At 52.1% G+C, this 19,067-nt stretch overlaps 1 protein-coding gene across 8 annotated transcripts in view; it reads right to left on the reverse strand.

Annotated features, from left to right (window-relative positions):
• DNAH17 (dynein axonemal heavy chain 17) overlaps nucleotides 1-19,067 on the reverse strand; it is a 146,265-nt gene that overhangs the window by 87,899 nt on the left and 39,299 nt on the right. For all 8 annotated transcript variants that reach the window (XM_077166116.1, XM_077166118.1, XM_077166115.1 and 5 more), the window contains exons 19-31: nucleotides 18,268-18,450; nucleotides 14,624-14,878; nucleotides 13,917-14,086; nucleotides 13,238-13,460; nucleotides 11,480-11,596; nucleotides 11,074-11,160; nucleotides 9,520-9,672; nucleotides 6,218-6,466; nucleotides 4,435-4,557; nucleotides 3,285-3,632; nucleotides 3,096-3,187; nucleotides 2,543-2,669; nucleotides 1,590-1,742 (exon numbers count right to left, since the gene is read on the reverse strand). In XM_077166116.1, coding sequence (XP_077022231.1) covers nucleotides 1,590-1,742; nucleotides 2,543-2,669; nucleotides 3,096-3,187; nucleotides 3,285-3,632; nucleotides 4,435-4,557; nucleotides 6,218-6,466; nucleotides 9,520-9,672; nucleotides 11,074-11,160; nucleotides 11,480-11,596; nucleotides 13,238-13,460; nucleotides 13,917-14,086; nucleotides 14,624-14,878; nucleotides 18,268-18,450 — 2,280 coding nt within the window. The remainder of the gene's footprint in view (nucleotides 1-1,589; nucleotides 1,743-2,542; nucleotides 2,670-3,095; nucleotides 3,188-3,284; nucleotides 3,633-4,434; nucleotides 4,558-6,217; nucleotides 6,467-9,519; nucleotides 9,673-11,073; nucleotides 11,161-11,479; nucleotides 11,597-13,237; nucleotides 13,461-13,916; nucleotides 14,087-14,623; nucleotides 14,879-18,267; nucleotides 18,451-19,067) is intronic.

Below are 19,067 nucleotides of genomic sequence, written 5' to 3' on the forward strand. Positions count from 1 at the left end.
GAGGACTGTCACCCATGCGGTGCCCCAGGAGCAGCCCCCTTCCACAATCCTGGCTGCAGGCTAGTAACTGGATTGAGCTCCAGCACAATGTAGCTGGGGAAAGAGAGATGCTGCAGCTAAGGCACGGCAGGAACTAGCAGCACGGTAGGGTTGGAGAGGGGAGCATCTGGGGTGGAGAGTGCAGGGGACCATCAGCAGCCCTGAGATCAACTGCAGTGGCAGGGTCTGTAGCTCATCCCACTAGCCTCCCACTTCGGAGCGCCCTTTCAGGAAAGCCAGTCCCCAGGAGCCATGGAAGAGCTGCTCCCTGAAACTGCATGGAGCCACAGAGAGAGGGGCATGAGGGGTGGACTGTCACCATCAGGAGAGCCTGTGTCCTCTGTCACTGTCCTCTGACATCCAGGCACCCACGTGGTTGTCCTCTGACACTGACCACACCCGAGTCCCCATCCTCCTTTGCTGGGATTGTTGCCACGGTCTCCTACTACTCCATGTGGAAAACCAGAGAGATCCTTCCAAAATGAAAGGACGTCTTGGCACTCCCACCTCATTGACCAGCTAACTCCAGGCAAAGCTAGTTCCCAACAAGGGACCCCTGCAGCTTTCCTGATCTGGTCCCCACCCACTCCTCACGCCTGTGTTCTCCCTGCACAGGCTCATCTCTGGCCGCCTGGGCTCCTGGCTGGGCTTGAGCCCGTGGGGTCCACCTCTGCCCTTGCGCTTGTGGGGACTGTCCTCCCAGGTCCTCTCCATGGTCTCCTGGGACCCCCACCCAGCACCGCCATCCTTCACCCTGCTCTCCTGCCCTCCGTGGCACTCCGTGTTCCCTGATCCTACAGAGCCCATGTGGTGAAATGTCCCCTGGCGTGTCGGTGCCTCCGTCTTATTCACGGTAGTCACCCAGCACGTGGTGCACAGTGGGCGCTCAATAAATGTTGAATACGCCCATCCAAGGCTGCAGGGAGCTCCTGCCTGTGTAGAGGAGACCTCGCAGGCGGCGTCTAGGGGGCCCAGCTCCCTTGCGGATGTGCATGTCCTGCTCTGCCGTTCTTATTTCTCTGTCACATTAAGTAGCCTTGCTGTCCTTTTCCTTCCCCCAAGATACTCTGTTTTGGGTTGAGCTGCATTCCCCAAAAGGTATGTAGATGGCCTAACCCCGGCCTTTGAACAGGGTCTTTGCAGAGGTGATTTGTGCAGGTGAGGTCACCCTCAGTTAGGGTGGGCCTCAATTCAGTGCCACGGGCCTTAAAAGAGGTGGGAACGTGGCCACAGGTGGACCCAGGGGAGGGGGACACATGAAGACAGAGAGGAGGCCATGCAGCTTCCGAGGGTCCCTGGTCAACCCCCGAGGCTGGACGAGGCCAGGAAGGAGCCTGTCCAGCCCCGCAGGTTTCAGAGGCAGCTCAGCCCTGCAGATGCCCAAGGAAATAAAGACAAGCACCTGGCACTGGACGGGCAGGGCCGTGCTGGACATTCCCCAGCTCCTTAATCATTTGCTCTAGGGAGGCAGAAAGGCAGAGGGGAGAGGGGTGCGGTGGCGCAGGTGTGCTGACATCCCGCCCACTGCAGGACTCGGCCCCTTGGCTCACCTGCCCAGAGAGGTTACATTCCTTGTCAAAGTCCACGTATTCGTCCTCCTTACTGTACATCCCCAGGCCGACCTTGAGCGGTTTCCCGCTGGCATCGAGCCGGAACTTGAGTTTACACAGGCTGTCAAAGAGCTTGGATAGGTGGCGGCCAACCTGGGTGCAGGGAAAATGCCAGAATTATGTTCACACGGTTGCGAACACCGGGCGTATTTCTTTGGGCAGTCTTCAGCATCTGCCTTTGGCATATAATCGCCATCTTAGGGTCATGTTCACTAAACACGGCTTAAGCCACAAAAAGGCCGTGATGAAAACTCTCGGGCAGGACCCAAAACCAAGCCCAGGGCCCCAGCACATCAGAGACAAATGTCTGTTCACGAAAATTTCTCTTCCTTGGGAAGGGTCCCTCCCAGGGTCTAGACCCATTTCCCCAAAGGTGTACACGTGGCCCCTAATTGCAGGCCACCCTGGGATCCCCTGTCTTGTGTTTCTTATAACTTTATGATTAAAATAAAATTTAATCTTTTCCTCTTCACTGAGTCAACCCTTTTCTTTCTCAAAAGAGCTTTGAGAAATTTTTCTTCTGGGTCCCTGCGATTGTTCGGATGAGTTGGAGGGGAGACGTCTTAGCGAGTGAGTCTCTTTCAGAAAGTGTCTCGCCAAGCCCATGGCGTATAATCCCTTTTCCAGGCTGGGAAAACATGGCATGAGGGGTGGAAGAAGTTGTCCAAGGCACGCCAATGCAGAGCTGGGGTCGGGGGCAGGGCCCCCCACCTTTCACCATGGCCTGAGCCTGTGGGCAGTTTCTGGCCTGAAGACCTACTGGAGGCAAGGCTGTGACGTTCACAGACACTCCTCCCACCCAGGGACAACCGGACATGGGGGTGACGAGAGGGCCTGTCTTTGAGGCTGGCGCACACCATCTGCTTATCTTTTTGGATGCCAGGTCTACCTACCTCTACGGGGTCATTTCCGTTGGAGAGGATGTCCAGCAGGTCGGCCGAAGAGACAAAGTAAAACCTTGGGAAAGCCAGCCTCTTTGTCTCCAAATATTCCGCCAAAGCCTTTTCGCACACTGCCAAACTGGGAGGAAGGGACAGCAAAGAGGCTCTTCTGTCATATTCTAACAAGCCTTTTCCAGCCCATCCCGTCTGCTTGCTGGACGGACCATTCTAGCACCACGCCCCACATCTCCCGATCTGCAATTCAGAGACTCAGTTCAGTTCAGAACTTCCAACCAGGCGCTCTTTCTTTGGCACACCCTCCACCCTGGACCTGGCTGGACATTCCTAGATGGGAGGGTGGATTGCTGCATCTCCGTGGTCAATGCCCCGTGCACAAGTGAGTGAGCTTTGCATGGCCAGCAGGGCAGGCTGGGGCCCGGGAGCCCATCAGGAAAGAATTAGTGGGTGAGCCGATGGCTTTACTCTGTGATGGCCAGTGGGCCAAGAAGGACCTCGGCTTCTGGCGCTACTGTCACTCCTCGTCTGGACCGGGGTGGGGACCCACCTCTTCTTCAGGGCCTCAAGTTTATCATAGAGCCCTGGTTTGTTGGTTGCTTCCACCACGTTGGGTGTCTTCACTGCATCTTCCATCAAGGCCTGTGAGGAAAAAGGGGTCGCCAGGGAGTGAGGAGGCTGATCCCTCCAATCTGGCCATTTTCCTGAGAATGCTCTGGAGGGAGAGGACCGCGCTCGCCTTGAATTCCAGGTCAATGGCATCAAAGCGCTTGGAGTCCTCCGGCAGCTGGGCGCGGATGTCTTCAGAGCCGATGAAGATGCTCTCCAGGTGGCTCCAGGTCCTCTGGACCTCGAACCAGATGGAGATGACTGAGTCCGCCGTGGACAGCTTCTGCTGCCAGCTCGTCACCTCCTTCAGGAAGTGGGAAAGGTATTTGGACATCATCAGGTTCTGCAGCTGCACCTGGTTGTCCTCCAGTGTCTCCACCAGCACCTCGTCCGACTTGAGCATCATGGTGCCCGTCCGCGGGTGTGGCTCGTGCTCAAATTCCATCGTGGACCAGGTGCTGTCCAGGGCTTTCAGCACCTGCCGGGGAAGCACAGAAATCACATCACTGGGCACCTGGGAGGAGAGGAGATGTAGGGCCCAGGGTTTCCTGGAAGGCTGCAGGAAGCTATAGGAAAACCATGACATGGCCATCAGATCTCAAAAGCAGTGAGTCGTGCAGGGAGCGTGATTGGATGGCCAAAATTGCCCTCCAGAGTGCTTCCGTGTTCGGGCTGCCCTGAGCCTTTACCATCCACAGGGGTTCATTACAGCTCCAGGTATGGCTGGGGGTCAGCCCTTCTTCCCCTCCTTTCCCCACCTTCAGCATTTTCTCAGCAGGCAGAGGAGAGCGCCCAGCCCTGATTGCATGCTGGAGACGGAGCTATAGCCAGTAATCAGAGTTTTCTTTTTTAAATAAATTCCGGAGCTGTTTTGTGAGATTTCTGTAGCAAGTTGGATAAAAGAATGCCCATCACACTTTTCTTTGGTGTTAAATAGCCACCGGGCCCCATGCACAGTGAGGAGCTCCTGGGGCACTGAGTGGACAGATTTGTCTCTTCACAAAAGGAATTTCGGGGTGGGGTGCAAGGGTAATTCAGTGGTAGAATTCTCGTCTGCCATGTGGGAGACCTGGGTTCGATTCCTGGCCCATGCACTTCCCCCCAAAAACAAGCAAACAAGCAAACAAATAAACACAAAACCAAAGAAAAAGTTCAACACCTGGTGCTGCAATAACGGGATACTCACATGGAAAAAAGTTGAAATGTGACCCTGCCATACAGCATACAAAAAAAAAGTCTAATAAAAAAAAAAAAGGAATTTCACCGTCAACAAAGGGTACCTTTTCCATCCCAGACTCTTTCACAGCCTTGTCCACGATATTGCGGACTTCATCCTCGTATTTGTGTAGATTCAGCTGTAGTAAATCCGCCAGGGTCGTCTCGTCGGACATTTCAAATTTCACCTGGTGGGGCAGGGAGGGGAGACACTTTCTGCATTAGGTGATTTGTGCCAAATTGACACACATCGAAAACCTTCGGCGAGGGGCAGCGCTGGTGAGGCTGCTGGAGCGCGGTGGGGCCCTGCCCTACTGGCCGCCGCTTCGCGTCTCGGGCACCTATGCCCCCAGCCTCACCTTCCTTCTCCATCACAGGTGCATGGCGGGGCCCACCCAGAGGGCTGTCGGGCCCAGACCCGCTGACATCAGTCACGAGCCGTTCCTCTGGCCATACGCTGTGTCTGCACAGTGCCACCAGCCCACATGCCACCCTCACCGCTTCTCCTGTTCTTCTCACTGTCTCGGGGACAGAGGTTCCCGGGTCCGATTTCGAGCCTGCCACAAAAGCTGGACTGGCCAATGGGTGGAGTCTTGTGTCAATCCCATCTGGGAAGCCATCTGTCTGGTCTAGGAGCTCAGATGTGCCGAGGCGCTCTTTCAGTGGGACATGTCCGTGGAGCACTCACTACCCCTAGGGCTCTCCCAGGACACACCTGGGACAGGTGATCCTGTTGGTCACTTGTCTGGAAAACCCTCAGCCTCAGCCCTCAAGAGGCACTGCTGGGATCAACAATAGGAGGTGTAAATCTCCAGGGTGCAAGCGGTCTCACTTGTGACCAGGGGACAGGCTGCAGGGCCCAGTTCTTTCCCCCACTTTGGGCCTGGGAGCAGTGGAAGGGCCTGGGCACTGCGGCTGGGGGATGCGGGTGGGGGAGGGAGCCCCTGCAGCCCCTCCCTGGAGAGCTGACGGGGGCCTGATGAGAGAAGGGTAGAGTTATGGGCCCCTCCTCTGTACTTTCTGTGTACCTAAGGATTTCCTTGGGGCTCTTGGGCTCCCTACCCTCTGCCTGTGCAGACTTCTGGGGTGTGGTGCTTGTGAGCCCTCTGCTGAGCCCTTCTTCAAAGCACCTTCATCCCCTGTCATCTCGTGCCCCTTCTGGACCCCTCTGCTTGTCTAGAGATGCCCTCTTGAAGGCTTTTCTGTTCACCCTTCCCCTGGTGGAGACGCCCTCCTCTGCACTCTTAGAATCATCGTGAACCCCCCCCCTACCCCACCACACACACACACTTGACACTGAGCATGATGGCATGTAAGGGGCCAGGCTTCCTCTGTATCCCTGGGCTCTGTGCGGGCTTCTGCAGGATAGCTGCTCAGCTTCATTCTGCTCAATGCTTGCCAACGGTGTAGTGTGCCTGAGCGTGGAGTCCCTATGTGCCTTTTCTAAGTGTTGAGGCTGGGACCCACCACTAGGAGGCACCACTATGCGCTCGGACGCCGCGCTCCGGGACGCCTGGGGGTCACGGAGGAGCCGCTTTTCCACCCCCAAGTTTCCTGAGCCCAATGAAAATCCAACCTGCATGATTTGCTATGCCCAGTGCAAAATGAAAATGCGGTGCCCGTTGTGAAAAAATAATTATTAAGACCTGCCAGATGGTGACAGCAGAGCATCAGCCCAAGGGTGGATGGAACTCCTCCTCTGAGCATGGCGCTCGCTGCACCGGCCCCGGTTGTGCACGGATGAAGCTGGTCCTGCCCACATCTTGCCCGGAGCCCCTCTGCTCACCAGCTCAGGCCAGCCCATCCGGCCGCCAGGGGCTGCACCTCCACCCCCCTGGCCGGTCGTACCTGGGTGGCCAGCATGAGCTGTTGCCAGTGCCGGTCGCGGATGGCGGGGTTCTGCAGCTCGCTCACGGCGTGCAAAGACGTGATCATGTTTTTCACCGTGTTGTCGAGACCCACAAAGGCGTCCCAGCCTTTCATCTCCTTGTCCAAGGACCGCACGTCTTTGGCAAACTTTTTACAATCTATGTCCATCTGTTCAACGTTAATTTCTTTCCACTTGGTGGTTTTCCAGTCATCGATGCTGGTGTTGACCTGAGATGGAGACCCTCACTTCACCTTCCGCTCGCGGGGGGAGAGTCGCACGATCCCCGTGCCACCTCCCTGTCATTGCACTCGGGTAGCAAAACCCAACGAGGAGCATTTAGAACTAATGAAACCATGACCCAACAAAATGCTTGCAGTTCACAAGAAACTCACCTCAGATACTAAAAGGAAAAGGATGAACAAAGATATACCATGCAAACATTAATAACAAAATATTAATTCAAAAAGCAGGATTGGCCGTATTAATATAAGATAAAATAGACTTCAGAGCAAAGGAAAATACAAAAGACAGCAAGGGATATTACATGATTATAAAAGGGTCCATCCTTTTGCATTATGTCAGGAAACCATAATAGCCTTATATGAGTTCAACCAAAAACAGAGCTTCAAAATACATGAAGCAAAAACTGATAGAGATGAAAGGAGAAGTATAAAAATCTACGATCATACTTGGAGACTTTCACAGCCGTCTCAGCAATTGTTGGAATTATTAGACAGAAAATCAGTAACGATTTAGAGAAATTGAACATTGCAATCAACCAACAGGATTTAATTGACATATATAGAGCACTTCATCCAGGAAAGGCAGAATATGTATTTTTTTCAAGTACCCATGGACTATTCACCAAGATAGTCTATATCCTGGGCCATAAAACAAATGTCAAGAAATTTAAAATAATTGAAGACAGAGCATGTTCTTTGACTGTAACAGAACCAAACTAGAAATTAATAGTAGAGAGACGATAGGAAAAATCTACAAACATTTGGAAATCAAACAACATACTTCTAAATGATCCAAGGGTCAAAGAGAAAGCCTCCGAGGAAATAAAAATGCATGCATCTGAATAAACATCAAAATATATGGGGACAGCTAAAGAAGAAAGGAGCATTTTATAGTGTTTTTAATTGCTTGCATTAGAACAGGGGAAAAAGTCTCAAATCAGTGATCTAAGTTCCTGCCTCAAGAAACTAGAAAAAAAAAATAAATCCAAAACAGTAGAAGGAAGGAAATAATAAAGAGAATACAATTGAAAATAGGAAAATGATAGAGAAAAACAAACAAAAAAATCTCTAAAAGCTTGTTTTTTTTTTGGGAAAAAAATCCAAAAAATTGATAAACATAATAAAACTGACAAAGATAAAAATAGAGAAGACACAAATCACCCACATCAGGAATGAAATAAGAGATAATATTACAGAACCTGTAAACACTAAAAGGGTTATAAGAGAATAGATGAACAGCTTTACACTTACAAATTATACAGTTTAGGAGAAATGGACCAATTCCTTGAAAATCAGAAATGACCAAGTTCAGCTAAGTTGAAATAGGCAACCTGACAAGGCCTATAGATATTAAATAAATTGAATTTGTAGTTTAAAAACATCCCCAAAGAAATCTCCAGGCCTGGGTGGTTTCAGTGAATAGTTCAACCAAACATTTAAAGAAAAAAATGAACAAGTTTACATAATCACTTCAAGAAAATAAAAAAAAAAGGAAAGAAGACTTGCCAACTCAATTTACAAGACCTTATTACCCTAATACCAAATTCAGATAAAGACAATACAGAAAAAAAAACAACAAAAATTACAGATCATTATCTCTCATGAACTTAGATGCAAACATTCTCAACAACATACTAGCAAATCAAATCCAGCAATATATAGAAAGATGTTATACACCATGACCAAGTGGGGTTAATATTTGAAAAATCAGTTAATACAATCTATCATATCAACACATAAAATCATATAATCATATCAATAGACACAGAAAAAGCATTTGACAAAACCCAACACCCATTCATGATAAAAACTCAAAAAAGTAAAATAAAAAGAATAGAGGAGAACTTCCTCAACTTAAGAACATGTACAAAGTCCTACAACTGACATCATACTTAACAGTGAGAGACTGAATACTTTCCCTCAAAGTTTGGGAACAAGGTGAGGATGTCTGCTCGCTCCACATTTATTCTGGAAATTCTAGCCAATGCAATAAGGCAAGAAAGGGAAATGACAGACAGATTGGAAAGGAAGAAATGAAACTGTCTCTATTTGCAGATGACATTACTGCTTATGTAGAAAATACCTAGGAATCTACAACAAAACACTTAGAACTAATAAGCGAGTTTCAGCAAAGTCACAGGGAAGAAAATTGACATGCAAAAATCAATCACATTTGATTGACGGTAAACATAAATATATATATTTACATATTTATGCATTCATGAAACAGGAATGCATAAATTGCATTTATGTTTACACGAAAGACCTGAGCACTGATGTGCATGGCAGCTTTCTTCATCCCCCCAGCAGGAGAGAACCCAGATGTCTTCAATGGGCGAATGGTTAAACCACACCACGAAATATTACTCAGCAACAAGGAGGAACCGAGTATTGGTACATGAACACCTTGACGGTATCAGGTCAGTGTCTGGTTGTGACAGCTGTGCAAGATGTCACACTGCAGGAAAACGGGTGAAGGGCACAACAGAAACTTTCCATATTATTTATTACAACTGCATGTCAATTTACAAAACTTTCAAAACAGAAAGCATTATTAAATACAGAGTAAAGGAAATGACAACAACGACAAAAGTTGCCTAATAGCGAAAGGCAACAATTATCTGGGGGTTATTGGGCCTTTCTAATAGAACAGTATTCCTCCCCGATTAAAAAGAGCTGTGAGAGCTGGATGAGTAAGGAGGAGGGGAAGAGTGAAAAGAGACAGGGAGCGGGAGGGTGGGAAGACACGCCCGCCCAGAAAACAAGGTGCACGGAGAGTCTCCCGGGAGGGGCCCCACCTCGGTCTTCTAAAGGCATCTCCACCAAAGACCAGGAGGGCGGCTGCCGCGTTGTTGTTTTTTTTTTAATTAATTAAATAATAAAAAAAAGAAATTAACACAACATTTAGAAATCATTCCATTGGCTGCCGTGTTTTGACAACTAAAGGGTAAGCAGGCATCTCCCCTTGGTGCCCGGCTGCAGGGCCCCCAGCCTCCCCGCGGCCCCGAGCGCCCCGGGGTGTCCCGGTGGAGGCTCACCGTGATGATCATGTCCCAGAGCTCCTTCAGCAGGCGGACCTCCCTGTGGCAAGCTTTCAGCTGCTTGTAGTCGGGGACCGTGACCTCAAACAGGCTGCCGGACTTGGACAGCGTCTCCATGACTGACTCCATTGCCGCAATGCTCTTTTGTTGCTGGGAGAGGAGTGGGGCATAAACAGGGTTGCGCAGGCGCAGGAGCCCCGCCCCCCACCCTGAATCCCCACCGCCAGGGAGAACGGCACCCGCTTCTCGTCTTCAGGCTCTAGACGTTTGGGCATGGGGAGTGACTTTCAATGCATGCTGAGGGACGCCCGATTTCCTCCCGAGAGGTACATGTCTCACCTCCCAGCCCTTTCTGCATTTCCACACTGCATTTTTTAAAAATTTTATTAAAAATTATGTCTGGAATGCTCGATTGCTTTAAAGCATTAGAAAAATCTAGAAAAGCAAAGGGGAGGAAAAGGAGCCTCCCTGACCGCAAGGCCCGGAGTCAGCCTCGATGAATATTTGGAGTTGAACATGTTTGTGGATTTCACGGATTTGTAAATAAACAAGCATGGTGGAGCAAGCGGGCTCGTGGGTGTGCAGGGTGGCTCCTGACCCCTTCCATGCACTGACGGCCCCTTGGTGACCACCCGGAGCCCCCAGCCCACCCCACTTGGGGCCGGGACAGCTCCACCCGCTCACTGCGCTTCACAGAAGCCAGCCTGGCCCTGTGGGGAAAAGGCTCCAGGGCTCTCGAGAAGGAAGTGGCTGCCTCTGGGGAGATGGTGGCCACAGGCAAGGGCCAAGAGAGTAGTACAGAGTCTACAGAGTAGGACGGTTACCTTCCCAAATAGTGGGCTCTGATGCTGCTCAGGCATGTGGCTGGGTGGGACAGCCTGTGTCCACACACACATGCACACACACACATGCGCACACATACACACAGTGCACACACACATACACATGGTGCATGCACACACATGCACACATATAAAGAGACATGCATACACTCACACATGCACACGCCTACATACAGTGAACCTGCACACACAAGCACATGCATGTGCACATATGCTCACACATGCACACAAAGAGAGACACTACACACTCATGCACGCACACACATTCACATGCATGCACACGTGCACACATGTACAGAGACACATGCACACACTATGCACATGAAGAGACAGATGTACACACACATATATATTCACACACACGCACACATGTATCTACCTGCATATGCATACTTGCAGACACAGACACATGCTCACACGTATGAACACATGCACACATGTATACAAATAAACACATGTGCATGCACACACTTGCACGCACAGAGACCCACACAATACATGCATGCACTCACATGCACACATATGCACACATGAGTATGTACATGCACCTACACAGACACACATGTGCACTCACACTTGCACACACACAGCCCTGAGGACATTCATATCCAGTCCTGTCTCTGGACTTACAGGAATAAGAACTTGAGAAAAGAAGAGAAAGCAAGGGGATTCCCAGAGTTACTACCCGTTGTGCTCTTGAACAAAATACCTTATTCAGGGACTTGTAGGGTTCGGGGTCACTGAAGGAGAACGGGGCCTCTTGTCTGAACTTCTCTCTAAACTCGTACTGCCTGAGCTGTGGTAGGAAAATGGCAAAGACGCCGTCAGATCATAGGAGGGGACAAACTCCCCAACCGCTCATCTGCATCGCGTCCCAAGGCCTGTGTCCCCCGTATCCCGAGCCCTGTGTCCCCTACACCTTGAGATCTGCATCCCCATGTCCTGAGGCCTGCACCCCCACATGCCAAGGTCTGCATCCCCACATGCCAAGGTCTGCATCCCCCTTGTCCCAAGGCCTGCACCCCCTGTCCTAAGGCCAGTGCTCCCCCATATCTGAAGCCTGCGCCCCCCTCGCTCAAGGGGGCTCCAGATGGCAATGAACTTGCTCAAGGCACCTCGAACTGCTGACACTTGCGCCTGAGGATGTTGACCTCGTTGGCCTGCAGGGGAGCCACATTCTGCTTTGCCTGGACAGCCAGCTTCTTTGTGTTGGTCCAGTGCTCAGGCAGCTCCTGGGGGGACAGAGGCCCACGGGGCCACCTCTCTCTGTCTCTCTTTCAAATTTTTATGGTGAAACAGTTAAAGACACACAAAAGTTGCAAAAATAATTCAAAGAGTTCTGGATACCCTTTGTCCGGCAGCTTCCCCTGGAGAAGGCACCTTGTATGGCTACAGCCCAATATGCAAAGCAGGGTGTGGGCACTGGTCTGTGTCTGTTATGTGGGATACAGAATGGATCTATTTTTCCCATTTCAATGTGGGATACAGAGTGGATCTATTTTTCATTTCAATGGATCTATTTTTCCCACTTTGGTGTGTGCAATTCAGCGACATTAATTATAGTCACAGTATAGTGCTTCCATCACCACCATCCATTACCAAAATTTTTCACCGCCCCAAAGAGAAATTCTGTACCCATTAAATAAAAACTCCCCATTCCTCACTTCTCCCAGCCTCTGGTAACTTCTAATCTCCTTTCTGTCTCTAAAATTTGCTCATATGAGTGCAATAATATGATATTTGTCCTTACATTCCTTGCTTATTTCATTCCAGCATAAAGTTTTCAAGGTTCATCTATGGTGTAGCAGGTATTAGCACTTCATTCCTTTTTGTGGTGGAGTAATATTCTATTCTAGGTATATACCATATTTTCTTTACCCATTAATCTGTTAATGGTCACAGGATTTGTTTCTACCTTTTGGCTATTGCGAATAATGTTACTATGAATGCTGGTGCACAGGTCTCTGTTTGAGCCTCTGTTTTCAATTCCTTCGGGTATCTTCCTAGGAGTGGAATTGCCAGGTCATTTGATAATTCTATATTTAACTTTTTGAGGAATAACAAAACTTTTCCACAGTGGCTCCATCACAGAATGGATTTTCAACCTGCATTCACATGTGTGTGAGAGTGTGTATATTGCTGTGTTTGTGTAGGCACGTGTGCGTATGTGTGTATAGGCATGTGAGCATACGTGCATGTGTGTATACATGCATGTGTATATGTACACCGCATGTGCTTACATGTGCACATGTTTGTGTAAGTATGTGCGTGTAAATGTGTGCATGTGGATGTTTACATACACGTGTCTGTGCATTTGTGTATACATGTATATATGTGTGCGTGTGTGTGCAGTTTTCTGTATATATGCCTGTGTATGTGTGTGGTTTGTGCATGTGTATGTGTGTTTCTTCATGTGTGCATGTGTGTCTGTGTATGTGTGTGCGTGCAAGTTTGCATGTACTGGTATGTCACTGTGCCCACATCGGTCACCATCACAGCCAATACCGGTTACCCTTCACCACGAAGGCTCCTTGGAGCTCTTCCTTGTCCTTGCACCCACCCCTGTCCCTGTCCCCTGACAATCACCAATCTAGCCTCCATTTCTATAATTCTGCCATTTCAAGAGTGACGTTAACAACCAGATCGATTTTTCATATTTTCTGAGTTCTCCACACTTGGGCCCACCCTGCACTTACTGTCATAAGAGAACAGTTTAAAAGGAAATGGAGCCCTAGCCCATGGATTCTTAGCCTGCAAATGGAGGAGACAGGCCTCACGCTTTCTGCCCCACTGCCCGGAGTGGCGAGCCTCAAATGCCACTTGCATCACACCAGGTGCTGCTGGGCCAGGCCAGCTGCTGCCCGGGGACCCACCTGCAGCTTCGTGTGGATCTCCTCCGGCACCTCCTCGCCGTACGTCTTCAGCAGCTCGATGGTCTGCTTCAGGGGCTCAAACATGTTGTCGGTCATCACCTGCCTCTCCTTGACCTTCATCAGATGCCCCATGACCTCCACGAGGCCATCGTAATCCCCTTCCTTGAGGGGTATCGTTAAGCCCATCCTTGCAACTTTCATGAAGGCTTCTAGGTCGGCGAGGCTGAAACACCCGTGGGCCACCTGAGACGGGCACGGCAGAACTCGGGACCCCCCGCGGGCACCCCTGATGCAGGGCAAAGCCCACCAGAGGGAGTGGGTGGCAGCAGGGAGCTCTGGGCCGGCTCAGGACCCTCTGCTGACTGTGCCCCTGCCTGGTCCCCCTTGCCCCTGCGTCACGGGCTCATGTCCCCTCTCAGAGGCCTCCCCTGGCCTCCATGGCCGGGACTCGGCTGCATGACACAGTCGCATGTCCATTTAAGGGTCAGCCTTGCCACCCAGATCGCAGGCACCTCAAGCCTCCTCGCCAGCACCCGTGACCCCTCCTGCCCCTCCCCGGGCCTGCCCGGACCGCATGGGGCGGCCACTCAAGGATGCCCCTGACACCTCCTTGCAGGGGCTCCTTGGGTCTGGCTCGGCTGTGAGGCCAGGCAGGTGGGGTAGGGGGCCGGGCACCCACCTGCTGACCACGTGATTGCTCAGGTGCCTTTTGAACATGAAGCTCCAGCGCTTGATGGTGCTGAGAAGGGCCTGCCTGAAGGGGCGGCAGTCGCACTGCAGCCAGCCGTGGAACACCTTCGAGCTCTCGCACCTGGACACCTCCTCGTACAGCTTCTCGTAGGAGTCGATCTGGAAGGCCCAGCGGCCGGCGACAGGTCACACCCAGGGCGGAGCCACAAGGGCCTCTAGCCCAGGGGTGGGCGCCGGTGGGCCCTGGGCAGGATCCCGGGCTCCGTGTACACCTGTGGGGCAGCTGTGGGCGTGACCGGCACCTGCGCACCTGGGGGCCCCTTGTACGCGCTGGCTTCCTCCCTCCAGCACCCTTCAGGGTCCTTCTGGCCCCAGCAGTCAGTGCTGAGTTGTGGAGACCAGGGCAATTTATTAGGACGTGTAACAGCAGCAGGACTTCTAAATAAGTACAGGGCCAGAGCTTGGCTCACCTTTCTGACGCCCTGGGGGCTTTCTGACTCCAAAGCTGTCTCTGCCCATGGGCGCCAAAGGGCGAGCCCACTTGTGAGTTTCTGCCATGGGGAAGTCACCCGGGCTCACCCAGGTTAGAGGTCCTCCCCCCATTTTAAATCACAGCCAGAGTCCCTTCCCCTGGGGGGCCTGGGGGCGAGGAAGCCTGGGGATGGGGGCAGGGGGACAGCCTGAAGCAGCACGTACCTGCTGCTGGAACTGAGCCAGGGTGGGGGGCGTCTTGGGGAGCGTCTCATCGGCCCGGGCTTCTAAATCGTCGGGGGTGATGGCACGCCCGTAGGTCAGGAAGTTCTTCATGAACTCCTGGAGGTCGTCCGTCCACAGGTAGGAGTACCTCTCGAAGGAGTCCTGGTACTCCTCGGCCGTCTTCATGGCGCCAATGACCAGATTGGAGACCTCTTCCCTCAGTTCTATCAGGTCCGTCACGTCCTCCAGGTCCGTCTGCAGCAGGCAGGAGGGGAGCAGACAGGTGAGCCTGCCCCAGGGCCCGGGGCCACACGGGCTCTCAGCACTCTGCTGGAGGGAGCGCTGCTCGGCTCTGAAGATGGGTGTCTGGGAAGTGCATCCCGAAGGACCGCTGCACGTGCCTTTTGTTGGACAGACAGTGGGTTGGACTGTCCCCCCAGAAGATATGATCGGGCCCTTAGCCCCTGTCCCATCAATGTGGCCTTACATGGAAATGGGGGTTTGAGGCCGTGGGTGGCTACAATGAGGCTGCACTGGAGTAGGGGGAGCCCTGATTCAATGCGACTGGCGTCTTTATGAAAAGAGGAAATGTGGACACAGGGGCAGACAGACACAGGGGAGAACACCATGTGACAATGGAGGCAGAGGCCGGAGCGATGTGTCCACAAGTCAAGGAATGTATGTGTTGCGGGCCTCAACCAGAAGTTGGAGGGGTCGGGAAGGAGCACCCCCTCTGCAGGCTCCAGGGGAGCACGGCCTTGCCCCCCATCTCCTGGGCTCAGACATTCATCAAAACATCACATAAATGAAGCATCACGACTCTGACTGCTGCTTTAAGGTATAATGGGGAGGCAGCCAGGGAATGTGGGCTGTGAAAGTGATGCTTGGGCTGAGGGCTGCTAGGCAGGAAGGCAAAGAGCAAGTGAAGCTGCATGCCAGGCAGCAAAACCTGTGCAAAGGCCCCATGGTGGGAGGAAGCAGGGGGTTGGGAAACTGAAAGAAGTGTACCAGGAGTGGCTGGAGCCAAGAGCAAGAGAGGCTGTGTTGGGCAGGATCTCTGTGGTTGCAAGTGACAGAAAACCCAAACCAGACTGATTGAAGCACAAAAGCAAATGCATTGGCTCACATGGGTAAAGAATCCCAAGGGAGGTCACCCTGGGGAATGGCTGGTCACAAGGACCCTTGTTCTGCTTCTCTTCTTTCGTTGTGGCCAGGACAACGAAATATGCTAACCACTGCAGGCCAGTGGGGGTTCCTGCCTGGAGATGAGGGTGGAGCCACCGGCACCCCATCCGCTTGCACTGAGTGGGAGGGGTGCACCTCCAAGTAGAATGCTGGGTCATGCTTTAGTGGAGGAGCGGTGCTTGTTTGCTGGGTGGACGAAGGTCAGGTGTCCACTGCAGAGGTCAGGCCGTCAAAGGAGGTTGGAGGAGAAGGTGGGGACCTGATGACCCAGGGCTTTGCAGGCCTGGTCAAGGATGTAGGTCGGAGATCCCCTGGGCAGATAGCATGATTACATTTGCATTTCTATAAGATCCTTCTTGGAGACAGAGAGAAGGCACACGAGGACGGCACAGCGGATGTGGGAGAACATTTGGGAGGCAATTTCTGCATTCAGTACATTCCATATTGGCCCCCATGTGGATCAGGCTCTGTCCGAGGTGCTGACGGGCCCAGGACAGAGGCAGCGGGCACCAGGACTGGAGGTGGTCATGGAGGGGAGAGGGCCGGGAAGGGATGTTTAGGAAGGATGTTGGCAGGTGTCATTGATGGACTGGGTACATGGAGGGTGGGGAGAGTGGGGCAAGGATCTGGGCCCACTGCTAAGTGTCCAGGCTGCAGGTGGGGGTGGGCTGGCCTGGAGGCGGGTGGAGGTGGGCAGAGACCAGCTGGATGGGGCTGCAGCCCCCAGCCCTCCTGATTCCTGGGGTCTTAGCTGGGCAGCTAAGGTCCCAGTGTGGTCTTTGCTCTGTGGTCCTCACCCTTTGGCCCCTCCTGCCCTCTGGTGCCCCCTGTAAGCACCCCTTGGAGGTGGAGTGCTTGGGTTTTGAGAGCTGCCCGAGGGTCCAGTGGTCTGGGCACCTGTCCTGGTCTTCACCCTGCCTTGTTTGGCACTACAGCAGATTTAGGCACCTATGCTGCTAAGCTGCAAGATTTCGGGGTGACCAGTGGTTCAGGTGATAGGCTCCCCTTCAGCTTGGGATGCCCCTGCCCGAATGCCCCAGGGGGCTGTTGGGGGTCTGCGAAACAGCCTGCATTTATGTGCTGCAAGAACCTGGGAGGGGGCCTCTGTCTCCACAAGCTTTCGGGTGGCTGTGATCAGCCTGCTTTAGGGGCACATGGGGGAAGGGGAGAGCTACCCCAAGACACGCAGATTCTAAGGAAAACTCCCTCATCTGGTGTTGGTGAAGCAGAGGGCAAAGTCTATTCTCAACTCAGAGACAGCTTGCTGTGTAAACTTGGATCATGCCCATCACCATTCCAAGCCTCAGAAACCCATAAGCCCTTTTCTCTGCCTGACCCCGCCCAGCCTGCAAACTCATCCCTACCCTTCAAGATTTCGTTCACACATCAGTTTCTTTCTGATGCCATCTTTGATCTCCCAGATAGTTAGCTACTTTCTCTTGTGTCCTCACCTCTCTATGCATACACACATGCAAATATGCATAAACGCACTCACGCACACTCAACAAACATATTGCATGCACACACAAATATGCACACTTGCAAACCCATATTCACACATAGATGCACACTCACAAATGTGTGCACATACATATACACAAACACCCACCCCTCCCTAGGATTACAGAACACCTTGCTATAACTCTTTGTCATTACAAATAATACATGTTCTTCATGAAAAATCCAGACAAAGCACCAATATGGGAAAAATGTCCCTGATCCTGGCTCCCAAGAAGTAAGCACTCAAAAAGTTTGAAGCATCTATAGACAGAAAGATTAGATTTTGCTTATTTAAACAGATGAAGTCATATTCTGAACATCGTTCTGTAACTGGATAAGCATCTAAGAATCCATTGGGAGCACTTTCCCACCCCTCATCCATTTCACGTGGCTGAGCCACGCTCTGTGGGAAGCCTGCCCTCTTGAAGGGCATTTAGGCCTTTTGCAACTTTTAAAACTTGTATCCAAACAGTGCTCTGACACACACGCTTCCATATACCCCCCTCCAGAACACTAGCTTTCCCATGACTTTTGCACCCCGGAACCTGACCTGGTGCTAAGTGGGTGTTTCGTGCGTTGGAGTAAAAAATGCAGAAAGTGGTGGGGGGTACCAAGAACCACGTGTGTGGACTACAAAAGAGAGAGAAATGCCAGGAAGCAGGCTGAGAGTCCACCCTTGGCATGTTGTGTGCGTGTGGGTGCTGGGCAGGGGGAGCTGCTGGGGCTGAAACCCAGGCTGACTGAGGAGAAGCCACGTTGGGGGAGAAGGCAGGATTTCCGGAGTGGGCTGGGGGAAAGCCATGGTTTTAATCCCAGTGTCTAGCGGAATACAGACCCCTGGGCTCCTTCTCACATTTGGAACTACTGTCACTGAGAATGGAAAGACCAGACAGTTGTGCATTAGGAGGATGAGTCCTGGGCTGGGAAGGCCATTGGCGCCCACACTGGGCGAGACTGACCTTGTAGTTCACCCTGCCCTTGGCGAGGCGGGGGATGAGCTTGGCCGTGTTGTAGATGTCGTTGACCAGGCTCTCGATGAGCGCGAGGAAGCCCTGGTCCGAGCCCACCTCCAGGGACGGATAGAAGGTCAGCCCGTCATCGTCCAGCTCCATGCGGATCTCAAACAGCGGCGCCACACTGCCCTGCAACAGGGCACCGCGGGTCACTGTCTCTGCCTTCGAGTGGACAGTTCTCACGGGAGGGTCACTCACTCTGGGCTCTGTCCATGGTAGAAGATTTAGGAGCTAAATTCCCCACTGGCTGGCGCTGATACAGAGCCAGGCTTTCGGGTCAGCCCTTGACTTGAACCATCAGTTTGGAACCAAATGCACTCAGTAGGGACAAAAGCAGGGCAGGACGGGGCAGGATGGGGCAGTGATGAAAGTGTGGGCTAAGAGCCTAACAGCTCCAGACCCAAGCTGGGATCTGCTTTTTAGTAGCCGTGTGGCCTTGGAGGAGTCGCTTAACCCTCCAGCTTCCCCACTACATAGCATGAAGATCATTTCATGGAATAGGGAGAACGATGGTCTCCAGCTCTTTGGGTCACTATGAGGATAAAGTGAAAGAGTAACATGTAAAGCATGTAGAACATGTAAAGCTGGCTCACAGGGAGATGGCTCTCTGAAGCCATCACCAAGCAGCAGGTGGCTAAGCGAGTATGTCCACAGCCAGAGCCAGGCAGGACGGCCACTGCCTCGCTCCCGAAACCACCAGCCCTTGTGTGGTTCAGGTGCCTCCCATTGACAAAGCACAGGCACTG

The sequence above is a fragment of the Tamandua tetradactyla genome, chromosome 6 (genome assembly GCF_023851605.1).
Source record: "Tamandua tetradactyla isolate mTamTet1 chromosome 6, mTamTet1.pri, whole genome shotgun sequence".
In the NCBI taxonomy this organism is placed as follows: Eukaryota; Metazoa; Chordata; class Mammalia; order Pilosa; family Myrmecophagidae; genus Tamandua; species Tamandua tetradactyla.